The sequence below is a fragment of the Chanodichthys erythropterus genome, chromosome 9 (assembly GCF_024489055.1).
Source record: "Chanodichthys erythropterus isolate Z2021 chromosome 9, ASM2448905v1, whole genome shotgun sequence".
NCBI classification, from domain to species: Eukaryota; Metazoa; Chordata; class Actinopteri; order Cypriniformes; family Xenocyprididae; genus Chanodichthys; species Chanodichthys erythropterus.
Window position 1 is genome coordinate 2,899,471 of NC_090229.1, and position 20,132 is coordinate 2,919,602.

General features: G+C 36.6%; 2 protein-coding genes across 6 annotated transcripts; both read left to right on the forward strand.

Annotated features, from left to right (window-relative positions):
- The first annotated feature begins 2,558 nt into the window (after positions 1 to 2,558).
- On the forward strand, positions 2,559 to 9,253 carry tmed7 (transmembrane p24 trafficking protein 7). The gene is made up of 4 exons (XM_067394245.1): positions 2,559 to 2,769; positions 2,967 to 3,115; positions 3,204 to 3,449; positions 8,566 to 9,253. The coding sequence occupies exons 1-4, from the start codon at positions 2,574 to 2,576 to the stop codon at positions 8,800 to 8,802; spliced, it is 828 nt and encodes a 275-aa protein (XP_067250346.1). The 5' UTR covers positions 2,559 to 2,573; the 3' UTR covers positions 8,803 to 9,253.
- A 541-nt stretch (positions 9,254 to 9,794) lies between these two features.
- Positions 9,795 to 17,258, forward strand: ubox5 (U-box domain containing 5). 5 transcript variants are annotated; one of them, XM_067393437.1, is made up of 5 exons: positions 9,795 to 10,237; positions 10,748 to 10,830; positions 12,427 to 13,513; positions 16,655 to 16,792; positions 16,979 to 17,258. In XM_067393437.1, exons 2-5 carry the CDS (start codon positions 10,777 to 10,779, stop codon positions 17,179 to 17,181), a joined length of 1,482 nt encoding a protein of 493 aa, XP_067249538.1. In that variant the 5' UTR covers positions 9,795 to 10,237; positions 10,748 to 10,776; the 3' UTR covers positions 17,182 to 17,258. The 5 variants fall into 5 exon arrangements, with proteins under 5 accessions (XP_067249538.1, XP_067249540.1, XP_067249542.1 ...); XM_067393439.1 differs by having other exon boundaries at positions 10,230 to 10,237; positions 10,758 to 10,830; XM_067393438.1 differs by lacking the exon at positions 9,795 to 10,237 and adding an exon at positions 10,263 to 10,372.
- The last annotated feature ends 2,874 nt before the right edge of the window (positions 17,259 to 20,132 follow it).

The following is a 20,132-nucleotide window of genomic DNA, read 5'->3' on the forward strand; positions in this document are numbered from 1 at the left end:
AAAAAGTAATCTGATTACGTGATGCAAGTTAATTGTAATGCAATACTTGTTACATCAGAAAAATAATGCGATAATGTAATGTATGTTACATGTAACGTTACTTTACTCGTTACATCAAAAAAGTAATTGCAAAATGCACCATAATTGTAATGCATTACTCATTACAGTTGAAAAATAATGTGATTACGTAATGCATGGTACCTGTAATGCGTTACTTTACTCGTTACATCAAAAGTTATCTGATTATGTAATGAATGTCACATGTAACACGTTACTTTACTCGTTACATCAAAAAAGTCACTTGATTATGTAATGCACATTATTAATGCGTTACTTTACTTGTTACATGAAAAAAGTAATCTGATTATGTGATAAACATTACATGTAACACGTTACTTGTTACATCAAAAAAGTCACCTGGTTATGTAATGCACGTTACTAATGCATTACTTTACTCGTTACATCAAAAAGTAATCTAATTACATGAGAGTTACATGTAACATGTTAGTTTACTTGTTACATCAAAAAAGTTACCTGATTATGTAATGCACATACTAATATGTTACTTTACCCGTTACATGAAAAAGTAATCTGATTACGTGATGCAAGTTAATTGTAATGCAATACTTGTTACATCAGAAAAATAATGTCATTATCTAATGTATGTTACATGTAACATTACTTTACTCGTTACATCAAAAAAGAAATTGCATAATGCACCATAATTGTAATGCATTAATCATTACAGAAGAAAAATAATGTGATTACGCAATGCATGGTACCTGTAATGCGTTACTTTACTCGTTACATAAAAAAGTTATCTGATTACATAATGCATGTTACCTATATTGCATTACTTGTTACATCAAAAAGTTATTTGATTATTTAATGAACATTACATGTAACATGTTACTTTATTTGTTACATCAAAAAGTTACCGGGTTATGTAATGCACGTTACTAATGCAATAGTGTACTCGTTACATCAAAAAGTAATCTTATTACCTGAGCGTTACATGTAACACATTATTTTACTCGTTACATCAAAAAGTAATCTGATTACATAATGGGCGTTACATGTAACACATTATTTTGTTACATCAAAAAAGTTACCTGATTATGTAATGCACATTACTAATGCGTTACTTTACTTGTTGCATAAAAATGTAATCTGATTATGTAATGCACGTTATTTGTAATGGTTTTTGCACAGACATGAAAAGTTCAACTTGTATGACTCTTCTCTGCAGAGCTATTATTGTTTACATTCACTATCTGTCGAGGGGTTTAAAATGCACTTGATATTCAGTAACATTATTGATCTGACTTCAGTGACTATCAGATGAGAACAAAACTTGAGCTGAATATTGTCTTTTGTAGATCTGTACTGTATAAAGCACTATGGAAATAAAGCAGACTCGACTATAGAGTCTGGAAGCTTCTGATCCAGTGTGATTCTGTAAATGCGTGTTCTTCATGCACATTTGTGCCAGATGTCGAGTTGTGTAACATGTGGGATGGGAGTGTGTGCCAACAAAATCAATACGCCAGGAACCTTGAGCCACTGAGAACAGGAATTCAGTCACGTATCAACCATCCATGTTGAGATGAAACACCATGGGCTTCTGGTACACAACCTGACTGTGCCTGTCTGTCAGTGATGTCAAGAGAAAAAGATCCCGGCAGGTTTCATAACCCCACCAATGTTTTCAGCACCTCCATCACTATCACATCAGAGCAGTTGAGAAAACACCCATAAAACATTATGACTGTGTTTATCACCTTTTCCTCCAAACTCACATCACAGATGCAGGAACTGTCACGAAGGTAGAAAATTATTAATAACTTCACTAGGAATCGATGATTCACAGCAGATAACATTTATTGATCAGCTTTGATCGACTTTATCTGTCTTTATCTTAATCTTTATCTATCGGCAAGAAGAATGAACATTCACACTGTTTTTGTGCTTCCAAAATGATCAAATCGTTGTGTGTCAACACAATGAAAACACAAGATAAGGTGTGTGTGTTAGTGTTCTTGTATATATGGTTCATGAGGACACAAATGTGTATAATGACATGGGTATTACAACGCAAACCTCCTAAACCTGTGTCCTCATAAACCAAATGGCTTAAAAAACATACTAAACTGTTTTTCTGAAATTCAATAAATGCAGACAGTTTCCTGTGATGGGAAGGGTTATGGGGAGAGAATGTACAGTACAAAAAACATTACGTCTATGGAGAGTTCCCTAAACCACATATACAAGTATGTGTGTGTCTGTCAGTGTGTGTGTGTTACGCACCATTCTGATAAAGCAACTAAACAGCAACAATAAACACTGTGTGAGTGTGTATGATGTTCTTCCTCAGTGTTTCTGTCTTGTTTTCCAGCACAAATATCTAAACATTCTTAAATCAAGATACATTTACTGGAGAAGAGAAATATCTAAAGAAAATATATTAAGACTTGTTTACTAAAATGATCAAAATAAGTAAGTTTGTGCTTAAAACAAGAACAAATATGCCAATGGATTAAAAAAAAAGCCTTTGAATGCAGATCATTTTTCAGATGATTCTTATGTTAGTGTATGATGTGGTCCAAACGCCACATCATCAGGTCAGATCCGGCGCTGCTCCACTGCTGCCCTCTGCTGGACCGAAGCGGCTAAACATTCTATTATTGCGTGACGTTCTACGACGCAATTACGCACGAACGTGCAACGTCACACGTCAAATAACTTCCTGCTTCCGGTTAGGGTTTCGAGGTAAGCTGGATTCATCACCAACCATCGTTATTTGTTATAAAGTCGATTAATTAGACGATAAAATTGGTCGATCTGGTCACATTTGCGCACGCGGATGTGTTTAAACAGGGTGAGCTCGTGCCCGCCGCGCGCGCGTAACCGACCTGATCGACATCCGGGTTCGTGTCGGACAATAAGCTCTGCTTGATCTCTGACAGGTGTGAAGATGTGGTCCGGGTTCCTGCTGCTGCCGCTGATGTTCGGATGGATCTGCGCGTCTGAACTCACGTTCGAGCTGCCGGACAACGCCAAGCAGTGCTTCTATGAGGACATCATCATCGGAACCAAGTGCACACTGGAGTTCCAGGTACATGCGGATCCGGATTCACTCCGGTTTCACTGTCAGCGTTCCTCCAGAATGTTACGCTCAGTAATCCTCGTCACTTCCTCTGCAGGTGGTCACCGGCGGTCACTATGATGTGGACTGTCGTCTGGAGGATCCGGATGGGACAGTCCTGTATAAAGAGATGAAGAAGCAGTATGACAGCTTCACCTTCACCGCCTCCAGGAACGGCACATACAAGTTCTGCTTCAGCAACGAGTTCTCCACATTCACACACAAGACCGTGTACTTCGACTTCCAAGTGGGAGACGATCCTCCGCTCTTCCCCAATGAGAACAGAGTGACCGCTTTAACACAGGTGAATCCAAAATACAATTCTCATTTTTACGAACCGATATTGATTCTTAAATCCCAAGAATCGATTAGTCTAGTCTGTTTTCAGTTGATGAATGAGCAGAATATGTAGAATATGTTACTTTTGATATGAAGCAAAGTCTCAGATTTCAAATGACGTCCATCTTATTATGAGATTCAGAAAATAAATAGCGTTTTGGCCATAGACTGTAAAAAAAGATGGACGACGCGACGTCGCTTCCTTCCATTGTATTGAACTGAAGCCAAAATGGGCTGATGAATGGGCGCTGACACGTTACGCAATATGTCAAAAAAAAAAAAAAAGTTTGGAGCCTGGGCATGCGCAGAAGGAATCGTCAGTTGAGCCGGAGGCGGAGTCGCGATTTCAAACTTCCGCCCAGACGATGTATTTTAAATAGACTATAAAAATTATACACAATTTAAAAGTCTACCTATAAAATAATAAGCTATTCTGTTTCTAGAGCAATAATATTTTTGAAACAGCAAATCAATATAATATGCCACTAGAAACAACTCTAAATCGTCAGAAACGGTCCTGCCATTTTAAATAAAGTTCAACTAACGTTACAGGAGATCGATTGCTGTAATTAGAGTAAGCTATCATTAGTTTTGTCCTGCTAATTATTATTTTATACCCATAAAAATAATAAGTAACTGCCAGATAACGATCACTGCTTTTTCCCGACATGGTTAATATTAGGTGTGTTATCTTAACTAATAACATTTATTAATTAGCTTATAACGCCCACATTTGATGTTACAGAAAAAAAGTTCAGTGATCCGTCAGATCCTGTAGGTCAGTTAGTACAGTTTACTGCTGAACAACTCATTTTGTTGGTGTTAAATAACAAAGAAATCGAAAATTAACAGTTAGTTAATACATCTTCAATCTCCCCTCGAAGCTCCGACAGTCCTCAGACAAGCTGTTAATCAACTTCGAATCAATGACGACACGCCCCGTTTTTATAGAATCAAATTGCTAGCTAAAATCTAAATCATCTCAAAAACGAACAATTGAATATATATCAGTGTGATAACAACTACCTTAAATGACCAAAACCATCTTTCAGAAAGTTTTATTTGAAGCAGAATTTATTTTTAAGTTTTCACTGAAGTCTCGTTCGACTGCATTGAGCGGGCGGGGTTTATGACCTGTACTGCATCCAGCCTCCAGGGGGCGATCAAAGAGCCTGTGGCTTCACTTTTCAGAACGTATGAGACACACACGGTTTTGGCGCTGTTTAATGTGGCGTGACGGATCGCTTTAGCGCCTCAGTTAAAGAGAAGCATGTGATCATCCTCTCCTCCGCTTTAATACCAGTTACAGCGAAATAAACATGAACATCTGAAGGTATGTTAAAATATACAGTACAACTTACTGAAATCCGTATCATGTCTCGTGTAATCGCTCAATCAGTGCTTCAACCTCAATAAAACAGCTTCAGTGTCACGTGACGTCACATTTACCTCAGAAAAACACATTCAGTGACCATAAACTCATTAGTCAGCTAGAAAAGTGACTCTAGAAAGATAAATATAGCTATGCACCGTTACATATTCATTATAATCTTTAATGTTCTTCAATATTTAATGCATGTTTGAATAAATCAGCCGCGATTTAAATGTTTATATTTCAAAAAACCGAATTGGAGTAGAAATATGATTATGTAACTCTAAAATGTATTTATAATAATAACATCATTGAGTGTAATTTAAGTGTTTGTATATAAATAAGTTAATTTAACCTTCAATATTATTACAGTAGCACCAGCTGACTCCCATGTGTAGCTTACAGCATTTTTTTCCTCTAGAAAATTTGCCATGTGCTGAAACTGAAATACTACATTCAAAATAATCCATATTGAATCGAAAGCTTGTGAATAGTAATCGAATCATGAAAATTGTGTCCATACCCAGCCCTATTTTAGAGTGTAACAATAACGAAAAGATGAATCTTATCATCATATCACCGTTTGGACTGTTGTCTGTTTTGCACCATTTCCTGCCAGTCTGTCATCAAAGTTATGCAATTCAATTCACTAACTTGCAGTTCGAGGCAATATCAGTTATTTTTGGATATACTGTAACAAACTTGAATTACACTTGAGGAAATTTTTATAATAATAAAGTTATAATACTAACTTTAAATGTATTTTTACTCCAATTCGTTTTTTGAAATATAAACATTTAAATGGTGGCTGTCAACTTTTTTTTTTTTTTCAACAACATTTTTTGGGGGATTTATTCAAACATGCATAATATAGGCTAACATTAAAAATTATAATTAATATGTAATATGTTGTATATATTTAGCTAAATGCTCCTCTCTAGAGTTCATTTTTCTAACGAGTTTATGGTAAATGTGACATTACATGGCATTCAAGTTGTTATTAATGTCTTTCCGAGGTTGAAACACTGATTACGTAAATACACGAGACATGATATGGATTTCAGTAAGTTGTACTGTATTCTTTTATCATACCTTGAGATGTTCATTTACGTTTATTTCACGCTATAACTGGTATTAAAGCAGAGGAGAGGATCAGTTCACATGCACATGTCTTGAACTGCTACAGCGATCTGTGACGACAGATTAAAGAGCGCCAAAACGGTATCACGTAGACTACGCCACTGATTGCGAGATATAAAGTCAGAATTGCTAGAAATAAAGTAAAAATAGCAAATTATAAATCCAGAATTGTGAGATATAAAGTCAGAATTGCGATAATTCAGAATTGCGATTTATAAAGTTGGATTTGCGAGTTATAAAGTCGGATTTGCGAGATGTAAAGTCAAAATTGTGAGAAATAAAGTCAGAATTAAGTCAAAATCGCGTCATATAAAGTTAGAATTGCGTGATATAAAGTCGGAATTGCGAGATATAAAACCAGAATTGCAAGATATAAAGTCAGAATTAAGTCAGAATCGTGTCATATAAAGTCGGAATTGAGATATAATGTCGGAATTGCGAGATATAAAACCAGAATTAAGTCAGAATCGCGTCATATAAAGTCGGAGTTGAGATATAAAGTCGGAATTGAGATATAAAGTCGGAATTGAGATATAAAGTCGGAATTGAGATATAAAGTCGGAATTGAGATATAAAGTCGGAATTGAGATATAAAGTCGGAATTGAGATATAAAGTCGGAATTGAGATATAAAGTCAGAATCGCGTCATATAAAGTCGGTATTGAGATATAAAGTCGGAATTGCGAGATATAAAACCAGAATTGCAAGATATAAAGTCAGAATTAAGTCAGAATCGCGTCATATAAAGTCGGAATTGAGATATAATGTCGGAATTGCGAGATATAAAACCAGAATTAAGTCAGAATCGCGTCATATAAAGTCGGAGTTGAGATATAAAGTCGGAATTGAGATATAAAGTCGGAATTGAGATATAAAGTCGGAATTGAGATATAAAGTCGGAATTGAGATATAAAGTCGGAATTGAGATATAAAGTCGGAATTGAGATATAAAGTCGGAATTGAGATATAAAGTCGGAATTGAGATATAAAGTCGGAATTGAGATATAAAGTCAGAATCGCGTCATATAAAGTCGGTATTGAGATATAAAGTCGGAATTGCGAGATATAAAACCAGAATTGCAAGATATAAAGTCAGAATTAAGTCAGAATCGTGTCATATAAAGTCGGAATTGAGATATAAAGTCGGAATTGAGATATAAAGTCGGAATTGAGATATAAAGTCGGAATTGCGAGATATAAAGTCGGAATTGCGAGATATAAAACCAGAATTGCAAGATATAAAGTCAGAATTAAGTCAGAATCGCGTCATATAAAGTCGGAATTGAGATATAAAGTCGGAATTGAGATATAAAGTCGGAATTGAGATATAAAGTCAGAATCGCGTCATATAAAGTCGGTATTGAGATATAAAGTCGGAATTGCGAGATATAAAACCAGAATTGCAAGATATAAAGTCAGAATTAAGTCAGAATCGCGTCATATAAAGTCGGAATTGAGATATAATGTCGGAATTGCGAGATATAAAACCAGAATTAAGTCAGAATCGCGTCATATAAAGTCGGAGTTGAGATATAAAGTCGGAATTGAGATATAAAGTCGGAATTGAGATATAAAGTCGGAATTGAGATATAAAGTCGGAATTGAGATATAAAGTCAGAATCGCGTCATATAAAGTCGGTATTGAGATATAAAGTCGGAATTGCGAGATATAAAACCAGAATTGCAAGATATAAAGTCAGAATTAAGTCAGAATCGTGTCATATAAAGTCGGAATTGAGATATAAAGTCGGAATTGAGATATAAAGTCGGAATTGAGATATAAAGTCGGAATTGCGAGATATAAAGTCGGAATTGCGAGATATAAAACCAGAATTGCAAGATATAAAGTCAGAATTAAGTCAGAATCGCGTCATATAAAGTCGGAATTGAGATATAAAGTCGGAATTGAGATATAAAGTCGGAATTGAGATATAAAGTCGGAATTGAGATATAAAGTCGGAATTGAGATATAAAGTCGGAATTGAGATATAAAGTCGGAATTGAGATATAAAGTCGGAATTGCGAGATATAAAGTCGGAATTGCGAGATATAAAGTCAAAATTGTGGCTTTACACAGTGTTTCAAGTTATTATGCATGTGACATATCAGTAAGATTACAGCACAATAAACATTCAGATTTTAGTTTTTCTAAGAAAATGTTTGTTTATTTATCCATGTCTTTTTAGATAAGTGGTATCAATCTCAGACAAAATAATTTGCCAGAAACTCTACTTAGAGGTTGTTCCACTTTATTAAGCAAGTCACAGTTCTCATGCAATATGGGGAGGAAGTAAGATCTTTCTGAAGATGAAAAGCATGAAATGGTGCAATGTTGTGCAAAAGGCATGAAAACAACTAATATTGTGTGAAACTGAATGGAGATTATCGAATTATAAGATTTGTGAGTGATTTAGAGCACAGCAGAACTCAGAAACAAACAAACTGATTAGTTCAAAACAAATTCAGTGTGCGCCTGTGTGTACAAAGTATGTGCCGTTACAAAAGCCACTATTCTGGTGACGTAATTTCTGCTGAGAACATGAGCTAACATAACGCTGCTGTGTTTCAGATGGAGTCGGCCTGCGTCTCCATTCACGAGGCGCTGAAGTCCGTGATCGACTATCAGACGCACTTCCGGCTGCGAGAGGCTCAAGGCCGCAGCCGAGCTGAAGATCTCAACACGAGAGTGGCCTTCTGGTCCATCGGCGAGGCCTTCATCCTCCTCGTGGTCAGCATCAGTCAGGTGGTTCTGCTCCGGAGCTTCTTCTCAGACAAGAAAACCACCACGACTCGCGTGGGATCGTAAGATCCGGGACTCGCGCAGGGTTTTTATACGACCTGTGAGCGATTGAAACCTGTGTGTCGATCCCCACGTCCTTATCCGGCAGAATATTTGCTGAAATTTAAACGTGTTAATTTATTTTTTGGGTGTGTGTTGACTTTACACACGATGTGTATGTGAACATTATAGGAGGTAAGACACTGTAGTCCTGCTTGATGCATCATCATCATCTTCATCATCACTCATTATTAAATAGGACTTCAAACATTAGTTCAGTCTTCATAGAGCCACTATGTGTTTCGAATGCAAGAGAGCTTTAATTGCTTTATGTTGTATAAAACAGGCATCCTCTCTAATGTTTCTTAGTCATTGTTTTCTTTGGTGTAATTTGTGTGTTTTATATTAGCTGTTTCTTTTTAATAGTGGTGCATTGATTTCTTTACCTTGTTTGAATGGGCTAATAAATGTCTGGAGGAACGTCTCTCAGCCTCTTCTTCTTCATAAAACCTCATCCTTCTCAAGTCTTCTTTGCAGGTTGGTGACATCACTACCTAGGTGGAAAAAAAGTACATTTCTATAATATACTTATTATGCTCTATTTTCGTGCACTAATTTTGTACTTAAGTACTAAAGAAGAATTTTTAGTATATTAAGTACAGAATTAATGCATGAAAATAGAGCAGAAATGTACTTTTTTTTTCACCTGAGTAACCCTAAAATTTACATAAACTCCGCCCCCGAGATCCCACAACAAAGGGGGCGGGGCCATGTTGGGCTGCTTTAGAGAAGAGGAAGAGTTGTCTTTGTAAATGCCGTCATTTTACGCCGGACTGCTTCACAAAAGAGGGTCAATTCAACACAAAAGATGAACATGACGGCACATGCTAGTGGATGAGTTGAATCAACTCCACAGCAACTACATCAATTTATCCACTAACCATTCAGAAACGTCTAAAAGTTGTAACTTCTTCCCGAGTCTCTCCATCAGTGTCGACTCCGGTTTGAACAATGTAAGGCTGAACACTTTCCTCATTTTGGCTGCATGAGATTCTCCAGCTTTGTTGTTGTTGAGCTGTTTAAGCTCCGCCCTCTTCTGGAAAGCGGAGCTCATTTGCATTTAAAGGGACACACACAAAAACGGCGTGTTTTTGCTCACACCCAAATAGAGGCAAATTTGACAAGCTATAATAAATGATCTGTGGGGGATTTTGAGCTGAAACTTCACACACACATTCTGGAGACACCAGAGACTATCTTGTGAAAGGAGCGTTATAGGTCCTCTTTAAGTCTTATTGGTTAAACCCAATGATTTAAAACCCTAAATATATTATTTAAGACAAAATAAGATAAATGTAAGGTCGCTTCCCGCCAGCAGGTGGCATCACTGAGCCGCCGTACGCGTCTTTGCTCCCGGAAGCAGCTGTGACGTCAGCAACCACTGCCGTTTCTTCTCTTGCGGGTGAGTTTTGTTTTCATCAGTGTAACACAAATGTGTCAATGTCGAAATGTTATGTTTTTAAACTCTTTCTGTCTGTACGATCGTTCGGCATGTTTGATGCCAGTTTGATCAGTAACAATCACACAACATCATAAAGTAATTTATGCGACGTTATGAATTAATTTATGCATTTGAGATTTTTTAACGTGTTTTTAATGGTAATACTATTTTTTCCCGGCATGTGCATTGGAAAAGCTATCGTATCTTTACCATGCTATATCGTAAATCACGTAATAAATAAATATTGTCATCAGTACTATGGTATATATTACTTTACCATGGTAGTGTCATACTAAAAGTCCTATTTTGACTGAAATTTAAAATTTACTGACGAACTCTGTGTGTGTGTATATATATTTATTTATTTATATATATATATATATATATATATGTGTGTGTGTGTGTTCCATGATGATTTGTGATGTTCTCTAGTGTTGTGTTGTGATGTCTCTGACTCTCTTGTATTAACAGATTCTCTCAGCTCTGTAGATGCAGTGGTCATGGTGCTCAACCTGTGCAAGCCACATTTCCAGACCTCCATTCAATGCAACAAGGTACTGCACCACTAACAGCACCTTCACTGATGCGCTTTAATGAAGGCTGATCTTCTGTTAAAATCACACTCATACATCACTGACTGCAGTTCTATAGTTAAGCAATATCACATTATTTGTTTATTTAACAGAGAAATGCATTAGAATAATAATACAAATGTGAACATGCCAGTTTATAGCAACATCGCTACTTTAGAAAAGGGAAACAAAACTCATAATTTACTGCCCTGGATGGTTTTCTTTCTTCATTTTAACACAACAGGAGATCTTGGAAAGAAAACTGATTTATGCACAAGGAATGCGGATGGTGATTTATACTATAAAACCCTAAGAAGTCTTTAGAAATCATGGTATCCAAGACCAGTAACACTGTATTTTGTCTGGTACCCAAAACTACCCAGCAAACATTTGATGACCGTTGAAAAGACGTCCCTCCGACACGTTGTGTCGAAAGATAGTTCCAAAATGAAAGTTATGAAACATATCTTACACGTTTTTACCAATTTATGCCGTTCCAACCACCACGGACACAACGTTATGCTGGGTATCAACTAAAAGTCTTCATTCAGTTTAAAGAGGAATCCAAGGAAAATATGACGATGATGAGGAGGAGGAGGATAAAATATGATCAGGGTTTACTGAAAAATCTTAGTTTTGTATGTTTGTCCGGCACAAACACAAGAAGTGTTCCAACAACATCCCATTAAACCCTTAAAAAAAAAGAGACATTCCCTCTTATTCATGAAGACAAACATTTAACTATTGAAATATTCAGTAATCATAAGATTGAACAAGCATTGCAAGTAATAAGCAATATAATACAAGTGCATAAATGATTAATAAATAAATCATAAATCTCTGGCTAGAAGAAATATATTCCAATTTTAAATGGCACTATTTTTAAAAAATTAATCAGAAAGAATGGCGCTATTTTAATTGATTGCTCTGATTAAGCTGTTTATTATTAATGCAGGATGTTTGGAAATGTCTCAAGGAATGATTGTAGTCGGTGTGCATTTATGTGGATGAATTTCTGTATGATACCAGGCAAATTTCCAAACAGAATGGACAATAAAGTTAAACTAGTTTCTAGTAATTACGTCTGATTGTTAATTTCCAATCTGTTTTGGGTTCATTTTAAGCCAGCCATATACTAATTGAGTTATATAACACTACCCAGCAGGTCTGCCAAGAATTTATACGGTTAGTTCAGCCAAAAATTAAATTTCTGTCTTTCATTACTCACCTTCATGTCGTTCCACACCCGTAAGACCTTCAGAACACAAATTAAGATATCTGTTACATCATCTGCTGAAAAGGCCAAAGCTGAAAAAGTGCAGAGAATGTAAGAAAGAAAGAAAGTCTGAGTAAATAATGACCGTACTCTCGGTTTTTGCTGAACTTTCCCTTTAAAACACCTCTGAAATCATGAGTAATAGAGAGCTGAGCTCTGACTGCATTGTGTTTCTTCTTCTCTTTGTGTGACGGACGAGGGTCTTGTGTGCGTCTGAACTGACCTTGCAGTGTTCTGTGCCAAGAATATAAGCGATGTGTGGGTCTTTCAACATCTCGCTGTGTTTTTTGTGTTCCTGACAGCTGTGTGCCGACGGTTACGACGTCTCCAACCTTCTATCCGGTGACCCGATGGTGCGCCGGAGGGGATTCAAACTGGAATACTTCCTCCGGCCTCCTGTTCACGTCACGCTGAGCTTCCACGTGGAGATGGAGTTGTGTCGGCTGGACGTCGAGCTCTGGCCCTGGGGAATGGATCAGGGTCGCACCTCCCGGAGGATTGAGATCCTGGCCAGTTCGGAGCGAGACGGCGGGTCGTTTCAGCTCGTGGCTCGGAGTGATTTGCAGGAGGAGCTGCAGGTGTGTTTCCTGCATCCGTCTTTCAAACCTCGAGATCCGTTCGGTGATCCTCCACCTCCGCCGGCGGCTGGAGCTAAAGCGCAGGAGCTCTGGAGCCGCGGATCGCTCTGCGCCGTCGCTCGGCTCAGAATCAGCATTCCCTACAGCGGCGCTGCGTCTGCACTGGGAATCAAGTCCCTCGCCGTTTGGGCTTTGCCTTCTCGTCGCTGTCCCGCTTCTGAACTGGAAAAGATTCGGGACGCACACCTTAACAGCCTGAAAACAAACCATACGACTGTCGTACCTCCCAAACCTGATCCCGTTGCAACCGATATCCCAATTCCAGAGGAATTCCTAGACCCGCTGACACAAGAACTCATGGTTTTCCCGATGATCCTACCAAGCGGAATGATCATTGATAACAGCACTTTAGAGGAGTACCAGAAGAGGGAAGCGACATGGGGCCGTATGCCTAACGACCCGTTCACTGGCGTTCCTTTTACCCAAAGCTCAAAACCTCTTCCAAACCCTCTCCTCAAAAGCCGCATTGACCGTCTGGCTCTGCAGACGGGATGCACGGGAGTCGGGAGCAGGAATAACCTAACTAAACCACAACCGTCCAGACTTGCGTCTGCGGAGGTCAAAACTGTTACGGACTCCGGTAGAAACTGTGATCACACAGACACTTTAAGACAGTTTGGATCTGTCTCAGGCTCAACAACAGCACTGACGCAGAGCCGTTCTGCTAAAAGGAAGTATGACTCCAGTTTTCCCTCCACCAGCGCCGATCCCGGTCGCTCTGCTTTGAGGAAACCTCACCAAACTCCCCCAGGTTTGAATGTCACACTAAACCACATTAGTCATGTCCCAAATTGACATTCAGCACTGATACTCTGACTATTGCGACACAGACATTGCTTCTGACAGGCTGCGCTCCAGGCAGGTTTTTAACTCCTTGCTTATTTGAGGGAAACGGTGCATAAGGCAAGAGAAGCTGTCATACCTTATATTTTACGTTATTTTACAATGCACTTGCATAAAAACCGCATCCGTAGGGGCAGCCATTGTTGTTTCAGGGGCTATGTGATGTCAGAGCGCGGAACTGGGAGTACATCCATCTAGTACAAGTTCACGGGTGGGAAGTCACGGGTTTGACTGCAGTTCCAGTGCACTTTCACAGGTAGAAGGTTGGAAAAACATGGTTACGGGTTGTCTGGGACGCGGCATAAGTACTATAGACACTAGGGGTGTAATGGGGTGTTCAGACCAGACGCGACTTGCGCGAATAAATCGCACATAGTTAGATGCTTAAACATTTTTGAGTTTACTCGTTTCATTCGCGCATGAAATTCACTTCACAACAGACGCAAATTCGCAAACTCTTCCGCTTCTTTCTGCACACTTCCTCTGAATAAACACATCAACTTGTCAGCGGGAAAGTAGTTGTAAAATATGGCGAATATTTGCTGGCTTTACCTATCTTAGTCTATGTATAGCTTAAATTGAGTAAAGAGCATTTTTTTACAACTTACCAGATTGTCCGACCTCCTCCCTCACTTTCTTCCAAGCAAGATCATTTTTATTCCTGTTTCTATAAAAGTACGAAGATGTATTGTACAGTTCCGGGTATTTCCACGTACAGCGACGATGATTGTTGTTTCGGATTTCTGCCTCCGCTCGCTACATCGTAATCCCGTCACTACTAGAGCAAGCTCCTGATTGGTTAACGTGGCGCGAATATTTGCCAAAGTTCCTTTTTCCCCAACTCGCCCGAAATGCTCAATTTGCGTGAATCGCGTCATTCGCACCGCAGGATGTCTATCGTGTCGCAGAATGTCTATCGCGTCTTTGCATTGACTTAACATTTAAATCACTCATGCTTAATTGAGCGTTCACACCAGGTGTGACTTTCGCGAATAAAATGCACTATTCGTTTGTAGTCGAACGCTTGAACATTTTGAGTTTACTCGCTTCATTCGCGCATGAAATTCACTTCACAACAGATGCGAATTTGTGTAATGAGTGGGGCTTCGTCTTGTTTCTGCATATATATAGCTCAAATTGAGTAAAGAGCATTTTTATACAACCTACTACCAGATTGTCCGACCTCCGCACTCACTTTCTTCCAAGCAAGATCCTTTTTATTCCTGTTTCTATAAAAGTATGATGTATCGTACAGCGACGATGATTTTGTCCTCCACTCGCTACGTCGTAATCACGTCATACTAGAGCAAGCTTCTGACTGGTTAACACAGCGCGAATTTTCGCCAAAGTTCAGATTTTTCAACTTGCGGGATTCGCGCGAATCACGCTTTACGTGCATCAAACGCCCGAAACTCTAAATTCGCGCCGCAGGATGTCTATTCGCGTCTTTGCATTGACTAAATCACTCGATCGCGCTTCACGCTTCATTCGCGTCTGGCGTGAACGCACCATAATTCACCATAACGATATTCAAACTGAATAAAAAAAATCGCGGTATGGCGTACCGAACGCGCCCGCCCAGGCCTGGCCCATTGGATCTACACGACGAAAACAGCGTTGTATCCTAACCACCAATAATCGCATTAAACTCCGCGATGACAAAGTGTCATCTTTCAAATAATGTCCATTTTACCACGAAATTCAAACAAAAATGCCGTTTTTGCGCTCTTTTGATATGGCGTGCCGCGTGACTTATCAACGTTACAGGCGTCAATTCAAGCGGCGGCGCGCGAGTGACGCGATCATCTCTTCCTTTTTAATACTAGTTACAGAATAAACATGAATGAACTTCTGAAGGTACAACTCTCAATCGGTGTTTCAAAGGCGGAAAGACGTCAGCTTGTAAACACATTAGCACTAGCATTTACCTCAGGCTGTCCACAGCTTGTTAGTCGCCAGAGAAATGAACTCTTTCGCTAAAATATGCACTATGTATATTAATTATATTTTACATCATGTCATGAAAATGACAGCCACTGTGTAAATGATTATATGGAGTAAAAACATAATTTTATAATTCGATTTAGAAGTTAATGCAAAACCTAAGTCTGCTTACAATTTGTTACGTGAGTGAGCTAAAAAATAAATAGCAACTGGATTTAGTCTAATAGTTTGGGCTCTGAACCTTTATTATTATAATAATGTGTATGGAAAGGATTCCTATATGGTTTACAACATTAGCAGAGATATTTTTTTATTTAATTAAATTCATTTAAAGAGAGAGAAACACGATTTGTTCAGTAAACTACTGTTTAATTTAATTATTGAATTTTTTATATTTTTTTAAAAAGCAATTTTGTTTAGTTTTCACCCCTGCTGTACCGAACCGAATCCTCCCAATAATCAAATATAAATATTTAGCATACTTGATAATGCGCTATTCCATTATGCACCACTCTGTTTATTGTTTGGATGACAAAAAGTAAAAAAAAATAATAATTTTGGGCTGTTTATAAAAAATGCTTTGTTAAAAGTTTGGTTAAATATGGACAAACCCAGCGATTGGGTTATTTTGACCTAGCAGTTGGGTTAAATGTTTGACCCAACCTGCTGGGTAGTTTTTATTGAACAAAACTATTGTTGCTTGCTTAAAATCAACCCAAAATATGTTGGAAACTAATATTTATAAAAATTGCATATTAATTAATGTTCCCCTTTTGATTATTATTGTTGCCTCTAATAATTATGTGTCTGATTAACCTATTTTGGGTTCATTTTAAGCCAGATATATAATAATTGAGTTAAATAAAACTACCCAGCAGGTTGGGTCAAACTTTAACCCAATCACTGGGTTAAAACAACCCAACTGCTAGGTTTGTCCATATTTAACCCTAATTGGGTTGTTTTTAATTTTTTGAATATTTTCTACATTTGTTCTTGTTTGCGAAGCCGTTTCATTTGGAGAGACCAGTGCAACTTCCCTTTCATGCCGACTTTAAATCCCCCCAGTGTTGCAATGTTTTGTTTCTGATGTCTCACTCATGTTCAGGTTTGATGTATTCAGAGTCGGACTCACACGAGCGGCGGTTAGCAGACAGTTTAGATCATGCTCTGAACGCTGCGCTTCATGGATTACCAGTGTTCACTTCACCGAGCAAAACCTCTTCCTGTGTGGACACGTCCGCTGGTATGAGATCTGCACATGCAGCGCTTTATACAGTACAGATTGTTTCAAATCAGCTTGCCAACTTGTTTCAATAAATGCTGAATGTTACAGTTTGATTTATGTTACAATGAATGATCTCAAAAGAAAATGATATTCTAATTGCATTCATCTTGACTTCGCTGATCTCACTAAAGCTCTGTTTTCCAGGACAGCACACATGTGCGTTTTGCTCTTGTTCTCTGTCGGTGTATTCTTCCGGCGTCCTGACGTACGCTCTGCCCTGCGCTCATCTCACGTGTGGACCGTGTTTGCGGCAGAAACGACCATCTGATTCTCAGAAAATGACGATTACATGTCCCACATGTGGCACATCTGCGTCAGGCGGTGACGTCACACGAGTGCATCACTGAACCGCACGTCTCATCATGAACTCATTTGTTTGCAGATTTTGTGTATAATTTTCATTAAAAATTGTTGAAAAATTAGAAAGGAGTTTTTTTATTATTAATAACTGCAGATAATATATTCTAGGAATATATATATATATATATGTGTGTGTGTGTGTGTGTTAATATTGTGTATCTAAAAGCATTCAATGTGAAATTTTGTAGTTTATATATACTATTCAAATGTTTGGGGTCAGTAAGATTTTTTTATGTGTTTAAAAACAGTCTTTTCTGCTCACCAAGGTTGCATTTATTTGATCAAAATACAGTAAAAATATTTTTACAATGTAAATCAGCTGTTTTCTATGTGAATATATAGTAAAGTGTAATTTATATCCAGTGATCAAAGCTGAATTTTCAGCATCATTACTCCAGTCTTCAGTGTCACATGATCCTTCAGAAATCATTCTAATATGATGATTTGCTGCTCAAGAAACATTTATGATTATTATCAATGTTTAAAACAGTTCATATTTATGTGGAAACATTTTATTTTTCAGGATTCTTTGATGAATATAAAGTTCAAAAGAGCAAAATTTATTTAAAATATAATCTTTTGTAACATAAATATCACTTTTGATCATCTTAATGCATTCTTTTTGAATAAAAGTATTATATTTAGTAAAATATCTTAGTTTTAATGTACAATAGTGTTCAAAAGTTTGCTATCTGTAATATTTGTTTAAAAGAAATTATACATTAATTCATCAAGGACACTTTAAATTGATCAAAAGTGACATTAAAGGCATTTATAATGTTACAAAAGATTTATATTTCAAATAAATCATGCTCTTTTGAACTTTCTATTCATCAAAGAATCCTGAAAAATAAAATGTATCAGTTTCCACAAACATAGTATCTGTTTTCAACACTGATAATAATCATAAACGTTTCTCGAGCATCAAAATCATCATATCAGAATGATTTCTGAAGGATCATGTGACACTGAAGACTGGAGTAATGATGCTGAAAATGCAGCTTTGATCACTGGATATTAATTATATTTTAAAATATATTAATATAGAAAACAGCTGTTTTAATTTACAAAAATATTTCAAATTTTTACTGATCAAATAAATGCAGTGTTGTTGAGCAGAAGAGACTTCTTTTAAACATTTAAAAATCTTACCGAGCCCAAAGCTCTGCCGGCCGTGTACAGTCTGTGCCGTGGATCCGGATGAATCCGTTGTCTGCGAATGAATGAAGGATCCTTGAGCTCGTGTGTTCAGTGGGACTGAAGCGCAGGAGGTTGATGGAGCGGCTCAAGGCTGAACTCTTTGTGTGTGAATGAACAGCTCTGACCTCTGCCGTCTATTGTGATGCTAAAATGAACTTTCTCTGTGTCCTCCACACAATCACACACCTGAAGGACGCGCGGTGTCACATCTAAATGTGTAAAGTTATTAACTGAAATATCCAGCTGTTTTCTTCATGGAAACTGATTCTGCTCCTCACAGCCAGTTGAGCGTCAGATGTTGTCGTCATGAATATGAGACTATAATGGAGTAAATAATAAACTTTGATGCAGTACACTGTCTTCTATGGTGTAATGTATTCCCAAATGTTTTTAAAGCAAACACAGAAAGCCAAAATGTTTAAATGCACATAATGTTCTTTAAAGTTCTGCCTCTGATTTCTAAGTCTTATTATAAGTAATGATCAATATCTTTTGTGCAGCATTTCATTATGACAATTATTTCTGTTATTGCTGTGCTGGATTAAATAAGGTGACTGAACTCGTCTCATCAGGGCTCGTTTGTATCATTATGATGAGTTTATTATCTGTGCTCATTTACAGTTGATGTTCCTGAAAGCACGAGTTCTCCAGGTGTTATTTATGAAATTGTTCTTTTGTTGTCCTGCATGTGCATAAACAATATGCAAATGCTCTATTAGATTAGAGTTTCTGCAGCTCTGAATACTGAACAGGCATTTCCGTAGTTTAGTCCTGAGCTCAGATGAATCACAGATCCGTGATTTCGCAAGTCTGACCTTCTACTCTCTCCTGTCACTCAGTTTGACTCTCAAAACATTAACCCATTCAGTCCTGTGACTGATCCATGTGCTCCAGAAGTCTCTTAAGGGTAAGTTTTATTTAAAATTCTCTCTAATTCTCTCTCTCTCTCTCTCTCTCTCTCTATATATATATATATATATACAAAATATAAAAAATATACGTTTTTATATTTTATATAGAAAATATATATTTATGCATTTTATATATATATATACACACACATATTAAATGCAAAAAATAAATATATAAAAATAATAAAAATATCTTTTTTTATATTTATTAAAAATATACATTTAAAAAAAAAAATATATATATATATACACAAAATGTATACAAAATATATTTAGATTTTATATAAATATATACAAATATATTAAATATAATTTTATGCATTTAATCATATACATAATTATGAAATATATAAAAATATATAATATACATTTAATCATGTATGTAATTATGTATGTATATCTAAATATAGTCTCAGACCAGTATTAAATGTTTACAACAAATAATTTGTTTTTATATTTTATATAGACAATATATATTTATGCATTTAATAATCACATTTATATATTAAATAAATTATTAAATGTATAAAAAATCTAAATATATAAACAGATTAAACAAACAATATTTATATTTATATAAATATACAAAAATGTGTGTATATATGTATATATACAGACATATATATATACAAAATATGATTTTATATAAATATGTTCAAATGTATTAAATATATTTTATGCATTTAATAATTTAATAATTGTATATATATAAATTATGAAATATATATTTTTAATAATGTAATTGTGCGTATATATATATATATTTTAGTATTTGTTTGCTTTAAATTATATATATATATATATATATATAAAATTTAATATACAGT